We start from the raw sequence: 17,239 nt of genomic DNA on the forward strand, positions 1-17,239 counted from the left end.
GGGGTAAGGTGAAGGGGTGGGGGGATCCGAGGAGGCCAGAGGACTCCCCGAGTGGACCATGGTCTGCGGGGTCTGGTGTCGCCGGCCTGAGATGGAATACAGCAGTCTCCCTCTGGCAGCTGGGGATGGGGGGTGGGAGGGGAGGAGAGCAGAGGCTGCGGGGAGGGGACAGGGGCGGGGTCCCAGCCGCTTGAAGGTTGGGAGAGCCAGGTTAGGCCGGGCGGGAGGAGGGGGCCGGGCCGACTGGTGGCCGAAAGGGAGGTGGGGGCGGGGTCTGGCCCCCGCGGCGGGCTGGGGGGCCGGGGGCGGGGTCCGGGCGGGGCGGGCCCGCGCTCACTTCCTCGGGGAGGGGTTGGGGCCGCGCTCCCACTCGCCCACACGGTCCGTCTGCAGTCGGCAGCCTCGCCGGCAGCTTGCTCGGCCCCCGCTTGGCCCGGCCCGCAGGTAGGAGCCGCCGAGGGACGCGGCGCCCGGTTCCCGGCCCCGCCTGCGCCGCGCTCCCCGCTCCCGCCGCCCGCTTCGAGGTGAGCGCCCCGCCGACCCCGGCTCCCAGCCCTGGCGGTCCGCCCCCGCGCCCAGGCCGGGGAGCGAAGGGACCCGCGGAGGGCTGAGGCCAGCCGCGGCCCCGGTCCCCTGTACCCGCCGGGGCGCTGGCCACGGGTGCCCGGGGCACGCCGAGCCCGGGAGAGCGCCCGCCGGGACTGGACCCCTCCGGGCTGCCGGGCGGGGCGGGGGCGGGGGCGGTAGCGAGAGTTGGGCGGGGGATGGGGGCTAAGTTTGAAATAGAAAAGCCGGAGAGAGACAGACAGACCGACCAGAAGCGCTGGAGAAACAGAGGTTCTCGGAAAGCCCGGTGGAGCGAGAGACCGAGGCAGGCAGGGACTCGAGGCACAGGAGGCTACCGAGACCATTGAAACAAGGACACACCGGGCGTACAGAGTTACCGGTGGACAGACCCGAGGCATGGGGGCCGTCCTAGGCTTTGTGGAGCATTTTCAGAAAAAGCATACGTGGGACCCCAGCGAACACATTCCCTAGGGCCCTTCCCCGGGCCTTGGAGGTGCCCTGAGGCTTGGGCGTCATTGGCCTCATGCTGAATCTGCTCTCTGAGGCCTGCAGAGACGCTCAGAGACTAGAGACAGACATTCAGGCATGCAGAGGTGGCGAAAGAGACTTGGATGCAGAGACAGAGAAAGGGAGGTGGTGGGGATTGAGACATTCAGCCATGTGGACAAGAAGAGACCAAGACTTGAGATCCACAGAGGCATGGGCCCCCTGGGGGACAGCCAGTCAAGATACAGAGCCGTCCAAAACCTAAAGACAGAGGCTGAAGTGTGCCCAGACACAAAGATGCTGAGTGAAGCAGAGACTGAGACTAAGTGGGAGCAGAGAGACCTAGGTGGGCTGACAGCTTCCAGGACAGCCCCTGACTTACCCAGGCCTGAACCATTGGGAGGTGAGGCTGTGGGGAAACAGAAACTCTGAGCCCCACCGATCCCCCATGAGGCAGAGGCCCTGAGACAGTAAGTTCGAGATCAAGAAGAGCCCCATGCACACACACAGCCACCAAGACGGCCCCAACTTATTTTTAAACTCAAATCTTGGACGGGCTGCCTCAGCCCTGGGGGACCCAGGGTGAATGAACTGTTCCTCTCCTGTCCCCAGAGCAGCTGTGGGATCTTGCTCCCCAGCCCCCTTCCCTAAACTTCTCTGACTTCCAGGCCACATGGGGGAGAGCAGAGCTTGGGGTTGGTGCCCGGTAGCAGAGGGTGAGGGTTGAGGGAGTTGGATTTCTCCCCTTAAGTCTCCTGTCAGCTTCTAGAAGGTGGGGGAGGGGTCTGTTCTGATCCTGACTCACAGCTGTGGGACCTGGCCAGGGTCCTCCTGGACAGTGGGCATGTTGGGGGTGGGGGACAGAAGGATTGAATGGTTGGCATGGGGCATTGGAAAGGCTTCTGGGTGTCTTCCAATCACAGGGCTAGCAGCTGAGGAGAAGAGCCAGGCTCTGGTGCATCTCCTGTTCCCCTGCCCTTAAAAGCTGACCATCCCCATCGTCATCATCCCCTTCATCACCAGGGCAGCATTTTTAGGGAGAGGGAAGAGCTCTGGGCTGGGAGGCAGGGGACCTGGGTCCTGATCGGGACCTTGGGCATGAGCCTGCTCTATTCCTGGCTTCCTTGTGCTCAGCTGTAAAATGGGGATGATACTCTGTCCTGCCTGCCTTTCGTGAGATCTGATGAGATTGTGGTGGGCATGGACGTTGTGAGTGGCAAAGCAGCATGCAGGTGTCTACATCCGTGGATCTGCGTGAGAGATCTCAAGAGTTATGCTTACTAGAGTCAGGCTGACCGGGCTGGAGCGACCACTGTCCTCACTGGTGTCCTCAGCAAGCCCTATGGGCCTGGGGCCTCCTATTCTCTCCCTGCGCCTACGCTGAGAATGTCCAGGTCAAATTTCAGACCAGGCTGGGCACAGTGGCTCACGCCTGTAACCCCAGCACTTTGGAAGGCTGAGGCCAGAAGATCACTTGAGGCCAGGAGTTCAAGACCACCCTGGGCAACATAGTGAGAACCCCATCTCTACAAAAAATAGAAAAACCTAGCTGGGCATGGTGGCACGTGGCTGTAGTCCCAACTACTCAGGAGGCTGAGGCAGGTGGCTTGCTTGAGCCCAGAGTTGTTTTTTTGTTGTTGTTTTGTTTTGTTTTGAGACAGAGTTTTGCTGTTGTAGCCCAGGCTGGAGTGTAATGACATGATCTTGGCTCACTGCAACCTTCACCTCCTCGGTTCAAGCAATTCTCCTGCCTCAGCATCCTGAGTAGCTGGGATTACAGGCGCCCGCCACCATGCCTAGTTAATTTTTGTATTTTTAGTAGAGATGGGTTTTCACCATGTTGGCCAGGCTGGTCTTGAACTCCTGACCTCAGGTGATCCACCGGCCTTAACCTCCCAAAGTGCTGGGATTACAGGTGTGAGCCACCTCACCTGGCTGAGCCCAGAAGTTTGAGGCTGCTATGAGCCATGATTGTGCCACTGCACTCCAGCCCTGGCAACAGAGTGAGACCCCAACTCAAAACAAAGAAAACCAAAAAGGCTGAGCCGACACCAGCCTGGCCAACATGGCGAAACTCTCCATCTCTACTAAAAATACAAAAATTAGCTGGGTATGGTCGTGCCCTCCTGTAATCCCAGCTACTTGGGAGGCTGAGGCAGAAGAATCGCTTGAACCTGGGAGGTGGAGATTGCAGTGAGCCAAGATGGAGTTACTGCACTCCACTCTGGGTGACAGAGTGAGACCCTCTCTCAAAAAAAAAAAAATCTGAGCTAGCACGGTGGCTCACGCCTGTAATCCCAGCACTTTGGGAACCCAAGGCAAGAGGATAGCTTGAGCCCAGGAGTTTGAGACCAGCCTGCGCAGCATATTGAGACCCCATCTCTATTTAAAAATTCCAGTCCAGGCAGGGTGCGGTGGCTCATGCCTGTAATCCCAGCACTTTGGGAGGCTGAGGCAGGGAGATCATGAGGTCAGGAGTTCGAGACCATCCTAAGACGGTGAAACCCCGTCTCTACTAAAAATACAAAAAATTAGCCGGGTGTGGTAGCAGGTGCCTGTAGTCCCAGCTACTCAGGAGGCTGAGGGAGGAGAATCACTTGAATCCGGGAGGTGGAGGTTGCAGTGAGCCGAGATTGCACCACTGCACTCCAGCCTGGGCGACAGAGTGAGACTCCGTCTCAAAAAAAAAAAAAAAAAAATTCCAGTCCAGCTCCTTGACCCAGACCTGCGTGTGAAACTGCTATCTGGCCCCAGTATGACTGAGGGAGCTAATAGTAAAATACTAATAGCTACCATTTTCTGAATATTTATTATCTGCCAGGTGCTTTACAAGTATCATCACATTTAAGCCTGACAACAACCTTAGGAGGTAGGAAGTGGTAGTATCTCATTTAATTAGATGGGAAAACAGGCTTAGGGATTTGCCCAAGATCACCCAGCCAGTAAGTGCAGGAGCCAGGATTCAAACCTTACAGCTTGAGCTGCTCCATACACCATAGCCAGTTACGCAGTCATTCTGAGCTCCAGGAGGTTCACTGGGAGGTGCCTTGTTAGGGGAGATTGTTGGAGGTGCAGGGTTGTGAGCCATCTGTAGAGGAGCAGTCTCTGCCAAACCCCGCCCCACTGCCAGTCAGGAAGGAATACAAGGCTGGCTCCCCCAGCCTTGCCAGGGAAAAGGGCAGGGAGAGGGGTATGGGCAGAGACAGGTGGGCCTTGTTGGTGCCCTTTACTCTGTCCTCACCAGAGCCCAGCTGGATAGACTAGGGCATTGGGGGATTCTGGGAAGGAAATAGAAGCCATGCCCATACCCTATTTGGGTTGCCCTGGTTTCGGAGTGCTGACTGTCTCTCAGGGGGTGGACCCAAATCTAGCCTGGGCCTGAGAAGGTGGCAGCCGCAGTAGGCCAAGCCAAGAAGGAAGGAAGAGGCCCAGGCACCCCCTGTGGACGCATTCCACCTGTGTGGCCCCCTGCTGCCCCATGGCTGACAGCCCAGGCAATCCTCAGATGTTGGGCCAGAGGAAACCTGGGCCTGAGTGGCAGGAAGGGGGCTGAGAAAGAGGAGTATCTTCTCTACCCTACACCATAGCCCCCAGCCCAGGAGTTCCAGCTCTAAAGACCCTGGCCCCTGGTGGCCTCATGCCCTGGCCTGGAGCGCAAGCTGGCTGTTCTCCCATTGCACAGAGGCTTGATGTATGGAGAGTCAGGCTTCCAAGCTGGGGGCATCTGCTGGTGCCTGGAGTCTGAACTTCAAGCCAGAGCAGTGCTTGTTGTCAAGAATTTTGCACTGGGGGTGGATGAGAAAAGGAGGACTTTTCCTTCAGCTTGAGCCAGGGCAGGCCCTGGCGACTGCCAGCACTGGGGCCTTGTGGGAGAGTGGGTTGGTGGATTCCTTTGTGTGTCCCTGTAACTTTCCCGGGCTCATCCACAGCTGTGAGAACATCTCCTTCCTATGGGTCCTGGTGGTTCTTCTCCACTACCCCAGGATCCCAGCCCTTAGAGAGCAGGCTTCATGATGGAGGAGAGCAGGGGTGGGAGCTCTGACTTTGGGGCTAGAGACTGGAATCCAGGGCAGCAGAAAGGTCTGGGAACCCCACTTCCCTACCGCTCCACTCCCTAGGCTCCTGTTCCAGAGGCAGCTGTGTGGATGACCTCATCCCACAAACATGCTTTGTTCCTGAGAAAATGGAAAGTGTCTGAGGTTTGGTCGGGGGCTGGGTGTCTCCAGCAGCAGCTCTCAGGGCTCCCCCTTGTCCTACTCCCCACCCAAGATGGGGCCTGATTGGGGAGAAAATGTCTTCACTGGCTCTTGCTCTCTCTCCTTTCAGCTCCCTAGTCCCAAACCCTGAGAAATCAGAAAAGGTGGGAGAGACCTTCTCTCCCAGAGGCAGTGGGAGGGAAATCATGACCCCAGGGGATGGAAAGATCCTGGGGTTTTGCCAGATGCTAGCAGGAGGTGGCAGGGGGCACACTGCACTCCCAGTCTGTCTCCAGTTCCCCTCTGCCTCCCCCGACACTTCATTTTCCTTTTTTCTCCCCATTGCTGGCAAAACCTGACATCTGGCCATCTGTGCCGCCACAGCTGCTGCAGATGTTACAGGCCAAGGCTGTCCAAGCTGGTGTGACCAGAGACACAGCGGGGGTGGGGGGATGAGGGCAGAGGGTCTAGCTGGGGAAGCCTGGCTGTGTCCAGCTTGCAGGATTTCCTTCCTGCTTGAACCTAAGCTGAGCCTCTGAAGTTCCCATTGCTTGGCTGATTCCCTGGGAGGGAAGGCCCAACCTCTCACACTGGCCTTTTCCACCATTCATCAGTCCAGCACCTCTCTAGCATTCCACTGTTTTCTGAATTAGGAGGGGCCAGGCACAGCCCATTACCGTCTCTAAGTTCCGTACTCCAGAGCTCTGGGTAAGGGTTCCTTTATCCATATTCCTAAAGTCCCATCCTGGGAGTCAGGAGAGGCTAGGAGTACTGCTCGTAAGGAGTAGAGTGGGGTGGCTCCCTGCCCCTGCTTCTCCCACGCTGGGGACAGTCGGGACAGTGGAGGCTAAACGCTGGCTGGGGCAGGAAATGAGTCACTGACCCAGGAAAAGCCCCCTCCCCCTAGATCTGCTAGGGCCTAGATAAGAAAACAACTTCTGCTTCCTGGTTTTTTTTCTGACCTCTTCCTACCCCAGTTAAATACAGAAAGAAACATGTGGGATTCCTGGTTTCCCGGAAGCACCCCTTCCCCATCCCCACCTACTCTGAACTGGCATTTCCTATGCCGAGTCTCTTGCTGTGTTTTGAATGCAGAGGCCTCTTTGCCAGGAGCCAAGCCACAGCCTCTCTGTGTGACCCCAGTTCCACCTTGTGCTCCTAACAGGGTTCTCTCCCCTTGCCACCATGAGTGAGTCATTTGACTGTGCAAAATGCAGCGAGTCCCTGTATGGACGCAAGTACATCCAGACAGACAGCGGCCCCTACTGTGTGCCCTGCTATGACAATACCTTTGCCAACACCTGTGCTGAGTGCCAGCAGCTTATCGGGCATGACTCGAGGGTAAGGAGAGGGCCAGGCCAGGCAGGAGGTGGGTGGTGACCGGTGGAAGGGGCAAAGGATGGATCCACGAGGCCTGGGTGCCAGTGCCCCCGCTGTGTTCCCCACAGGAGCTGTTCTATGAAGACCGCCATTTCCACGAGGGCTGCTTCCGCTGCTGCCGCTGCCAGCGCTCACTAGCCGATGAACCCTTCACCTGCCAGGACAGTGAGCTGCTCTGCAATGACTGCTACTGCAGTGCATTTTCCTCGCAGTGTTCTGCCTGTGGGGAAACTGTCATGCCTGGTATGTCTTCAGGGGCTCATCTTGTGTGAGAACTGGCATCTGCGTAGGGTCTTTGCATGTGTCTGATACATGGAGACTTGGTCTGTGTAAAGACCTGCATACACAGCATGTTTCTGGAAATTTAGTATATGCGGGATCTGTTTGCCTGGTATACTCCTGGGGGCTACTATGTGCAGGCAGATTGACACATGTGATACATACTTGGGGGCTTAGCATGTGTGAATATCTGCATGTTTAGTACAGGTAGGAACTAGAGGTGTGCTGAGACTGTCATGCTTGGTGCACTGGGTCTTAGTGTGTGCAGAGGCAGATAAACAGAGGGCTTAACATGTGTGGGGACCTGCATGCCTAATAGAAATGCTGGGACTCAGCACCTATGGAGAATGGTGTGCCAAGGAGATGCGAGGGCTTAGCATGTACTGAACCTGTCATGCCCAGGGCATTAGAACTTTGTGTGGGCAGATACTTACTTGCCTGGTACATGTGGGGTCCCGTGTGAGTGCTAAAATCATCACATCTGTTATATGAGGGCTTAGCTCGTAGTGAGACTTCATGACTGTTACATGGAGGCTTGATGTGTGCTGAAATTGTCATCTCTGGGACATATGGGGGCTTAACATAGGCCAAAACCCTCGTGTCTAGCTGGGTCATCATGTCCAGTGTCTGGGGAGAGGTTAGCATGTGTAATATACATAGGGCAGGGGGGTTCTTGCTGCATGTGCACGGACACCACCCTACTCACGCTGAGAGAGGAGTGGAGACTCCTGGGGGAATTACAGAGGGTGGCCCTCAGGAGCATGGGACACAACCTCTAAATGGGACCCCTGTTCCCCACAGGGTCCCGGAAGCTGGAGTACGGAGGCCAGACATGGCATGAGCACTGCTTCCTGTGCAGTGGCTGTGAGCAGCCACTGGGCTCCCGTTCTTTTGTGCCCGACAAGGGTGCTCACTACTGCGTGCCCTGCTATGAGAACAAGTTTGCTCCTCGCTGCGCCCGCTGCAGCAAGGTGGGGGCTGGGCCAGCCAGGTGGGGGTGAGTGAGGCCTGTTGTGGGGTGGAAATCCGCACTCATACCTACTAATGGATGCTGCCCCCACAGACGCTGACACAGGGTGGAGTGACATACCGTGATCAGCCGTGGCATCGAGAATGTCTGGTCTGTACCGGGTGCCAGACGCCCCTGGCAGGGCAGCAGTTCACCTCCCGGGATGAAGATCCATACTGTGTGGCCTGTTTTGGAGAACTCTTTGCACCTAAGTGCAGCAGCTGCAAGCGCCCCATCGTAGGTGGGACAAGGGTCAAAGAACGGAGTGGGTAGGGTGCAGGCAAGGGAGTGGGATGTGGTATTGGGTGAGGTTGAGGGCCGGACCATCCCCAGATCTGCAGAGCTAACTTCCAGCCTCCCTCCAGGACTCGGTGGAGGCAAGTATGTGTCCTTTGAAGACCGACACTGGCACCACAACTGCTTCTCCTGCGCCCGCTGCTCTACCTCCCTGGTGGGCCAAGGCTTCGTACCGGATGGAGACCAAGTGCTCTGCCAGGGCTGTAGCCAGGCAGGGCCCTGAGTCAGGGCTCCTGGACCCAGGCTTTCCCATATCACGGGCCCAGGACTGTGGCTCCTTTTCTAAACCATCTCTGGGACTCAGCACCCCCCGCCAAAACAAATGGGTCTCCTTCTGGGCTCCAGGATTGTCTCCCCACTCCAGCATCCCCAAACTGGTACCCCCTGACCCAGGCCCCCAAACCTGGGCTCTTATAGAGCCTCCATGAGTCAAGCCCCCTCCCCACACCTGGACTCCAGAACTCACCCTCTCCCCTGCAGTCTGGGTTCCCAGACTGAGTCCTCTCCCCAAATCAGGGCTCTGTCAGACCCCAACCCTCCAAACCTGGACTCTGGGACTTAGGCCCCCTTAAATCTAGACTTCTCTTTATAGGTTTTAGGTCTCCTATGGGTGCCTGAGAAGTCCTCAAAAGTGGACTGTTCTCAGGCTTGACCCGCCCCACCCCATCCCCAGGGTTGAGGCTGTAGGGGCAGCAGATCAGGAGCCCACTGATTAGGGGACCCTAGGGTACAGGGTGCTGCCCAGCTGGTCGCCACCGAGTGTCTTCTCATGTTATTTCAGCTCCATTTTGCCCATAGATGGGCAGAGGGGTGAGATTGGCTCACCCCCCTTCCAGATTCTGCAATAAAGCGGTGTGAGGAAGCAGGGGCCTCCGTGTGTGTGTGTGTGTGTGTGTGTGTGTGTGTGCGCGCGCAGAGGGGTGAGATTGGCTCACCCCCCTTCCAGATTCTGCAATAAAGCGGTGTGAGGAAGCAGGGGCCTCCGCGTGTGTGTGTGTGTGTGTGTGTGTGTGTGTGTGTGTGTGTGTGTGTGTGTGTGTGTGTGTTTTCAGGGTATAATGGGGAAGGAAGGGTTTTTGCAGACTGGGAGGCTCAGAATCTCTGCTAGACCTCGTCCTTGCAGGGCGGGGTGGAGGGGGGCCGGGCCACTGGGTGGGAAGTCTCTCCCCATGAAGGGGATCCCCGCCACAGCTACCGTCCCTCTGAGAGGAGCTCGGCCTGCCTCCCTGCTGGCAGAGGGCTTTTTCCTTCATGTAGGGAAGGGAGGGGTTTGGGGGAGGTTCCAGATGAAAGCCAGGGTGGCGGTGGGGTTCCTTAATTGGCTGGTAGGAATAGTCTCCTCCACCAACAGCCCTGCCCAAAGCCCGCAGAGCAAGGACCCGGTTCTGATCCCCAGTCTGGGCCCAGACCCTCTCAGCCCCCTTCCCCCTCTTCCAAGGATTAGCAAGGGCGGCCCAGGATCCGCTCGCGGCCGCACGTTTTTTGCCAAAAAAGGCAAGGATGCAGCTGCACACTCCGCGGGAACATCTGGATCCGATTCCCGGCATGAATGGGTCACGCCCCGTCCCCCCTCCCACCCCCCGCCAACAGTGATTCAAGTCAAGGGTGGAGGCGGGAATGAGCGAGGGGGGCTGTCCCTCAAAGTGGGCAGATGGGCGGGCCGACGTTCCCCTCGCCCGACCGGCATCCGACGCCCCTTGTCCCTGACCCTGGCTGCCGCGGTCTGGGCTGGTCTCGGCCGTCCGGCTGTTGGGGCAGGTATGCGCACACAGTGGCGCCCACAGCTGCCTGCGGCGGGGCCCGGCCCTGGGCAGGCGGACCCTCGGCGCCCTGGAGTGGGGGAGCCCCTCCGGCCCGGCGGAAACCGCGAGATTGTATGTATCTCGTATTAATTCCTCCCGTCCTGTGGGCGGGCATTATTACTTCCATTACACAGAGGTGGAGACGCCTGCAGTCAGCTGCCCCAAGTCACATAGGTAGTCACTGGTAGATCCTGGACTCTAACCGCTTTCTGAAGCCATGGTTGACATTTTCTTTTTTTTTTTTTTATTTTACTTTAAGTTCCAGGATACGTGTGCAGAACGTGTAGGTTTGTTACATAGGTATACGTGTGCACGGTGCTTTGCTGCACCTATTGACCCGCCCTCTTAAGTTCCCTCCCCGACATTTTCAACAAACTTTTGCGAATGCCTACCACGTGTGTTTATAATTAATAATTACCATATATGCTTACGGTTTTGTTTGTTTCTCTCTCCCACTAGCCTAAGTAAGGACTGAGATCCTGCCTGCCTTGCTTCCCGCTCATTCTCAGCTCCTGGCACTTAACTATGTGTTCAATAAATACTTGTTGAGGAAGAGCAGTCCAAGCATAGAAAACAACTGGCGCAAAGGCCTGGAGGCCTGAGAACATACGGTGCTTTGGGGAAGTAGCAAGTAATTCCATTTGGAGGAAGTGCCAGGAGAGTAAAATGGCAGGCAGAGCCCAGGTCCTAAAAGCCGAATGCCAAGTTGCACAGACCTCACCCTGCAGGAAATGCAGCCTGTGGAACTGTTTAAGCAGGGGCCTGGGATGAGCAGAGTTGTAGAAAGATCATGCTGGTTGCAGCATGAATAATGGAGTGGAGGGGTAAGATGAGCAGTCTGGTTCGGAGGCTAGTGTAGTGGTCCGGGTGAGACATCTTGCAGCAGGTAGCAGCTCGAGTGGAAAAGGCAAGACTTGGTGCCTGGAGTGGGGATGAAGAAATATTTAGGGGCAGGAAGGCATCAGGTTTGAGACAGAGTGACTGGAGGATGGTGGTGGTAAGGCGGTCCACCCACCTAACAGGAAGTGAGAGATGTGCAGCTACAAAATTGTTTGATTTATTTCAATACAAACATTTTTCAGACTTAACATCTTAGAAACCCAGACATATAATCAAGGCCAGGCACAGTGGCTCACGCCTGTCATCCCAGCACTTTGGGAGGCCGAGGCGGGTGGATCACCCGACGTCAGGAGTTTGAGACCAGCCTGGACAACATGGTGAAGCCTCGCCTCTACTAAAAATACAAAAATTAGCTGGGCGTGGTGGCAGGCACCTGCAATCCCAGCTACTCCGGAGGTTGAGGCAGGAGAATTACTTGAATCCGGAGATGGAAGTTACAGTGAGCCGAGATAGCGCCACTGCAGTCCAGCCTGGGGGACAAGAGCAAAACTCCGTCTTAAAAAAAAAAAGAAACCCAGACATATAATCAAAGTTGTGTCATTGTTTAATTGACAATTTTTTCTCTCTTCCTTAGTAAAGCATAAAATAATACTGAGTTTTACATTTGATGGCATCTCATATTCAAGAAATACAGTAGCTCTCCAAGTTTATACCCCCCAAAAAACAAAACAAAACAAAAAATATTTACTGAGTCTCCCCACTCCCTGAATGGAGATTTCTACTTTACCTCTTTCCTAATGTCCCAGGAAAAGCCCCGGATGAGTTGTGACTGGGTCCTTTCCCTAAGCTTGGCAGTACTGCTTAAATTTCCGATATACAAATAAGATCCTCATAACACCCCCATGAGTGGGCAAAACACAGGTCATTATTTCCATTTTATATTTATTTATTTATTGAGACAGAGTCTCACTCTATCGCCAGGCTGGAGTGCAGTGGCGGGATCTCGGCTCACTACAACCTCCACCTGCCGGGTTCAAGTGATTCTCCTGCCTCAGCCTCTCAAGTAGCTGGGACTACAGGCGCGCGCCACCACGCCCAGCTAATTTTGTTGTATTTTTAGTAGAGACGGGTTTCACCATGTTAGCCAGGATGGTCTCGATCTCTTGACCTCGTGATCTGCTGCCTCGGCCTCCCAAAGTGCTGGGATTACAGGCGTGAGCCACCATGCCTGGCCTCCATTTTTTCAAACTTTTTTTTTCTTTTTTGAGACAGGGTGTCACCTAGGCTTGGAGTACAGTGGCATGATTATAGCTCACTAACCTCGAACCCCTGGGCTCAAGTGATCCTCCCGCCTCAGCCTCCCAGGTAGCTGGGAGTACAGGCAAGTGCCAGCAAGCCCAGCTAATTTTCTTATTTTTTGTAGAGATGAGGTCTTGCTGTGTTGCCCAGACTGTTCTAGAACTCCTGGCTTTAAGCGAAGTTCCCAGCTTGGCCTCCCAAAGTGCTGGGATTACAGGCGTGAGCCACTGTACCCAGCCTGTTTTCAAACTTTTAAAAACAAAAAGTAATGCATGTTTACTGTAGAAAAGTTGGGCTGGGTGCAGTGGCTCACGCCTATAATCCCAGCACTTTGGGAGGCCAAGGCAGGAGGATTGCTTGAGCTCAGGAGTTGCAGACAAGCCTGGGCACCACCGTGAGACCTCATCTCTAGTAAAAATGTTTAAAAAATTACAGCGAGTCTGGTGGCTCATGCCTATAATCCCAGCATTTTGGAAGGCCGAGGCAGGAAGATCGCTTGAGTCCAGGAGTTTGAGACCAGCCTGGGCAACATGGCAAAAAACTCCGTCTCTACAAAAAATACAAAAATTAGCAGGGTGTAGTGGTGAGCATCTATAGTCCCAGCTACTCAGGAGGCTGAAGTGGGAGGATAGCTTTAGCCCAGGAGGTCGAGGCTGCAGTGAGCCAAGATCGTGCCACTGCACTCCAGCTTGGCAAGACCCTGTCTCAAAAAAAAAGAAAAACGTTGGCCTGGTGTGGTAGCTCATGCCTGTAATTCCAGCATTTTGGGAGGCCAAGGTGGGTGGATCACCCTGAGGGCAGGAGCTCAAGACCAGCCTGGCCAACATAGCAAAACCCCATCTCTGTTAAAATACAAAAATTAGCTGGGCATGGTGCCACGCACCTGTAATCCCAGCTACTAGGGAGACTGAGGCAGAATTGCTTAAACCCAGGAGGCAGAGGTTGCAGTGAGCCAAGATCGTGCCACTGCACTCCAGCTTGGATGACACAGAAAGACCCTGTCTCAAAAAAAACAAAAAATAAAAAACCTCGGCCGGGTGCGGTGGCTCACACCTGTAATCCCAGCATTTTGGGAGGCCAAGGCAGGCAGATCACCCTGAGGTCAGGAATTCAGGACCAGCCTGGCCAACATAGTGAAACCCCATCTCTACTAAAAATACAAAAATTAGCCAAGTGTAGTGGCAGGCGCCTGTAATCCCAGCTACTCAGGAGGCTGAGGCAGGAGGATCGCTTGAACACAGGAGGTGGAGGTTGCCGTGAGCTGAGATGACGCCACTGCACTTCAGCCTGGAGACAGAGCAAGACTCCCAAAACAAAACTTTAAATGTGGCTTTTGTTGCGTGGGAAAAAAATAAAAAATTAACCAGGGTGGCATCCACCTGTGGGGGCCACAGGGGTGGAGGCTGCAGCGAGCCATGATTACGCCACTGCACTCCAGCCTGGGGCAACAGAGAGAGACCCTATCAAAAAAAAAAAAAAAAAGAAAGAAAAAAGTGAACAATAGGTAAATTACTAATAATGTGATGCATTATGTCCTCCTCGTTCTTTTTTGTTAAACATAAATGTGCACATACGTATTTTCAGTTTTAAATTAATTTTTAAATTGAAAAAGTATGTTTAAAAATAACTTTTTATGCTGTGCTTGGGGTGTATACAAAGAAAAATCTCCCATATCAGATCTCCAAGCCTGTCTGCTCAGGAACAACCACTGTTTACTGTTACTTGGATATCCTTACAGAAATAATCTGTTTGCACATCTATTTTTATACACACTTGTGCATCTAGCTTTTTTCAGTTTGTGTGGCCATCTCTCCATATGAGTTCATACAGAGTTTTTAACAGTTTTATTGAAGTGTAATTTATATACCATAAAATTCACCCATTTTTAACAGTACAAAGCAATTAATTTTAATAAAATGAATAGGGTTATGCAACTGTCACCACAATCCAATTTTAGAACATTTCTATCCATCCAAAATGGATTCCTTGTGTGCATCTGTAATCACTCCCAATCTCACCTGCGGTCACAAGCAACCACTCATATTTCTGCCTCCATAGATTTGCCTTTGTTAACTCAATTGTAGCCTAAAGCTGCCTCCTTACATATTTTAAATTTAGCCTAAAGGTTTCTCTGTACATCGTGAACTATAACCTAAATGGAGTTGTAAACAGACCATAGCCTACTCTTTGCCAATCACCGAGTTTTGGCCAATCAAACATGGCAAACTATGCAAACCGTGTTCAAATAAGGCAAAGACCAAGCTGTAGTAACCGGTGTTTTTTTTTTTTTTTTTTTTTTTTTTTTTTTTTCCAGGGGCCATGCTAATCTTCTCTGTATGGTTCCAATTTTAGTATATGTGCTGCCATAGCGAGCACCAGTGTTTTTCTTTTAACACCGTTCTGGACATTTTATCTGGACATACACTGTTGTTTTTCTGTCTAGCTTCTTTCACTTAGCATGATGCTTTCATGGTTCATCATTGTAGTATTCATTTATTGCAGAATAATGTTCCATTGTACTGTATAGATATACCACACTTTATCCATTTGCCAGTTAATGGACTCTTGGGCTGCATCCAGTTTTTGTCTATTATGAATAATGCCTCTGTGAACATATGAACACATGGACATGTTTGCACTTCTCTACCTACAAGTGGAGATATATAGACAGAATTTTTTTTTAAGGCTGTATGTCATTTCACAGCTGGTCTTCCACTGCTTGGATGCACAGTATTTTATTTTATTGTATTTAATTTTAATTTTTTTTTTTTTTTTTACTGTTTTTTGAGACGGAGTCTCTCTCTGTCACCCAGGCTGGAGTGCAGTGGCATGATCTCAGCTCACTGCAACCTCTGCCTCCTGGGTTCCAGTGATTCTCCTGCCTCAGCCTCCCGAGTAGCTGTGTCTACAGGCGCACACCACCATGCCTGGCTAATATTTTGTAGTTTTAGTGGAGACGGGGTTTCACCGTGTTAGACAGGATGGTCTCGATCTCCTGATCTCGTTGGATGCACAGTATTTTATGTAATATATTCCCTGCCGATAGACAAGTCATTTCTACACGTGAATTTCTTTTTTTTTGAGACTGAGTCTCATTCTGTCACCCAGGCTGGAGTGCAGTGGCACGATCTCAGCTCACTGCAACCTCTGCTTCCCGGGTTCAAGCGATTCTCCTGCCTCAGCCTCCGGAGTAGCTGGGACTACAGGCGCCTGCCATCACGCCCGGCTAATTTTTGTTTGTTTGTTTGTTTGTTTTTAGTAGAGACGGGGTTTCACCATGTTGGCCAGGCTGGTCTCGAACCCCTGACCTCAAGTGATCCGCCCGCCTCAGCCTCCCAAAGTGTTGTGATTACAGGCGTGAGCTACCACGCCGGGCCTCACATGTGAATTTCTTTAAAAACACCACCAGCAAAACCCCATTCTTCCCATTTTACTGAGAAAGACGCTGAGGTCTAGAGAAGGAGAAAACGTTCTCATAATTTATGCTGAAAGCTGCGTCCTCAAGTTCCGGTTTCCCAACTCCCATCCGGACTCCAACTGCTCGCGCAGTCCACACAGGGTACCTGCCCGCCAAGCCGCCCCCAGCAAGCCACAGGAAGCCGTCCGCTGAATCTCAGGCTCTTGGGTTTTCCTATGCCCCCTGGAGGCATCTGCGAACCTGTCGGCATCGCTCCACCACACCTCCCACCAGCAGGTGGCACTGTTGCCATCTCCATAACATGGACTGGCCTTTCTTGTGGTGCTCATGTTTTCTTAAGTCCCCGGGCACTTCCGGCACTCGCGGAACTTTGGTGCAGCCTGGTGCGCAACGTGGGGACTCAGGCGCGCTGGGCGGCGGGAGTTGCTTCCGGTCGTGTTGGTGGTCTGAATTGAGAGGCCGCGGCTAAGGAAAGATGGAGACAATACTGGAGCAGCAGCGGCGCTATCATGAGGAGAAGGAACGGCTCATGGACGTCATGGCTAAAGAGATGCTCACTAAGAAGTCCACGGTGAGTGGGGCCTGAGCAGAGGCTGCGGCAGGGGCACGCGCTTCTATCCCGTGTTTGACCTCTGAGAGCTTGCTTTGGCCCTCAGAACCTCCCCGCGCTCCGCCCCCTGCCCTCCTCCGGGCTCCCTCTCCGAGCTCCGTTCTTGGTAACCTTCTCCCGGGGTCCAGAGCCCCAGAGGCCTTTCTGCCTCAGCTGGTAAAAGCTGAGCGGGTAAGCTCCGCCCTCGGGCGGCCTTTTCTACTCCAGAACGCAAACTAACGGCGTTTGTGTCACCGTTTGTTTTTTCAGCTCCGGGACCAGATCAATTCTGATCACCGCACTCGGGCCATGCAAGATGTGAGTGCCCAGCTGTCTGCCTCTCTTTGGGTTGGCGAGGGCGGGAAAAGAGAGGGGAAGTGAAGTGCGGGGTCTCAGCATGAGCCCTGGCCAAAGGTAACCGGATTGGCCAGTCGCGGGCTCTCTGCCTGGACAGATGTCCACAGGCTGCCGAACGTGAGGGTGCTTCCTCAGTTCTCTGAATGGGGAACTCTTAGGCATTCTTCATTAATCGGAAAGGTGCCCTTTTTTTTTTTTTTTCCACGGAGTCTCGCTCTGTTGCCTAGGCTGGAGTGCAGTGGCGCGGTCTCGGCTCACTGCAACCTCCGCCTCCCGGGTTCAAGCGATTCTCCTGCCTCAGCCTCCGGAGTAGTTGGGACTACAGGCGCTCGCCGCCACGCCCAGCTAATTTTTTTATTTTTAGTAGAGACGGAGTTTCACCATGTTGGTCAGGCTGGTCTCGAACTCCTGACCTCGTGATCCACCTACCTCAGCCTCCCAAAGTGCTGAGATTACAGGCGTGAGCCACCGCGCCCGGCTTACACGTGTCCATTCTTAGAGCATCTTGTATCCCTTGGATGTGCAAACAGTAGTTATGAGGAGTCCATGACTCAGGTGCATAGCTACAATCCTTCCCTTAAATTAAAAAAAAAAAATACACACACACACACACACCCCTCCCCCCGTATGTTAGTGTTTTTCTCCCAGGATACTGCTTTAAAGCGACTGCATTTGTCTGGTAATAGTTCAATTTATTAAAAGAAAAACAAGATGCTATTT

The 17,239-nt window shown here is 53.6% G+C and overlaps 2 protein-coding genes and 1 non-coding gene across 6 annotated transcripts in view; 2 read left to right on the top strand and 1 right to left on the bottom strand.

Annotated features, from left to right (window-relative positions):
* The first annotated feature begins 309 nt into the window (after positions 1 to 309).
* On the top strand, positions 310 to 9,076 carry FHL3 (four and a half LIM domains 3). 4 transcript variants are annotated; one of them, XM_002811017.5, is made up of 6 exons: positions 310 to 524; positions 6,415 to 6,590; positions 6,698 to 6,872; positions 7,710 to 7,879; positions 7,972 to 8,158; positions 8,283 to 9,076. In XM_002811017.5, exons 2-6 carry the CDS (start codon positions 6,435 to 6,437, stop codon positions 8,435 to 8,437), a joined length of 843 nt encoding a protein of 280 aa, XP_002811063.1. In that variant the 5' UTR covers positions 310 to 524; positions 6,415 to 6,434; the 3' UTR covers positions 8,438 to 9,076. The 4 variants fall into 4 exon arrangements, with proteins under 4 accessions (XP_002811063.1, XP_002811062.1, XP_054411023.1 ...); XM_002811016.5 differs by having other exon boundaries at positions 319 to 444; XM_054555048.2 differs by lacking the exon at positions 6,415 to 6,590 and having other exon boundaries at positions 341 to 444.
* Positions 9,077 to 14,424: 5,348 nt separating this feature from the next.
* LOC112131042 (U6 spliceosomal RNA) lies at positions 14,425 to 14,531 on the bottom strand. Its single transcript, XR_002913200.2, has one exon. It is a non-coding gene; the product is annotated as a U6 spliceosomal RNA (small nuclear RNA).
* Positions 14,532 to 15,936: 1,405 nt separating this feature from the next.
* SF3A3 (splicing factor 3a subunit 3) overlaps positions 15,937 to 17,239 on the top strand; it is a 33,208-nt gene continuing 31,905 nt past the window's right edge. Inside the window, exons 1-2 of the mRNA XM_024248265.3 lie at positions 15,937 to 16,144; positions 16,433 to 16,480. Coding sequence (XP_024104033.1) covers positions 16,049 to 16,144; positions 16,433 to 16,480 — 144 coding nt within the window. The 5' untranslated portion in view covers positions 15,937 to 16,048. The remainder of the gene's footprint in view (positions 16,145 to 16,432; positions 16,481 to 17,239) is intronic.

Source organism: Pongo abelii, chromosome 1 (assembly GCF_028885655.2).
Source record: "Pongo abelii isolate AG06213 chromosome 1, NHGRI_mPonAbe1-v2.0_pri, whole genome shotgun sequence".
NCBI lineage: Eukaryota > Metazoa > Chordata > Mammalia > Primates > Hominidae > Pongo > Pongo abelii.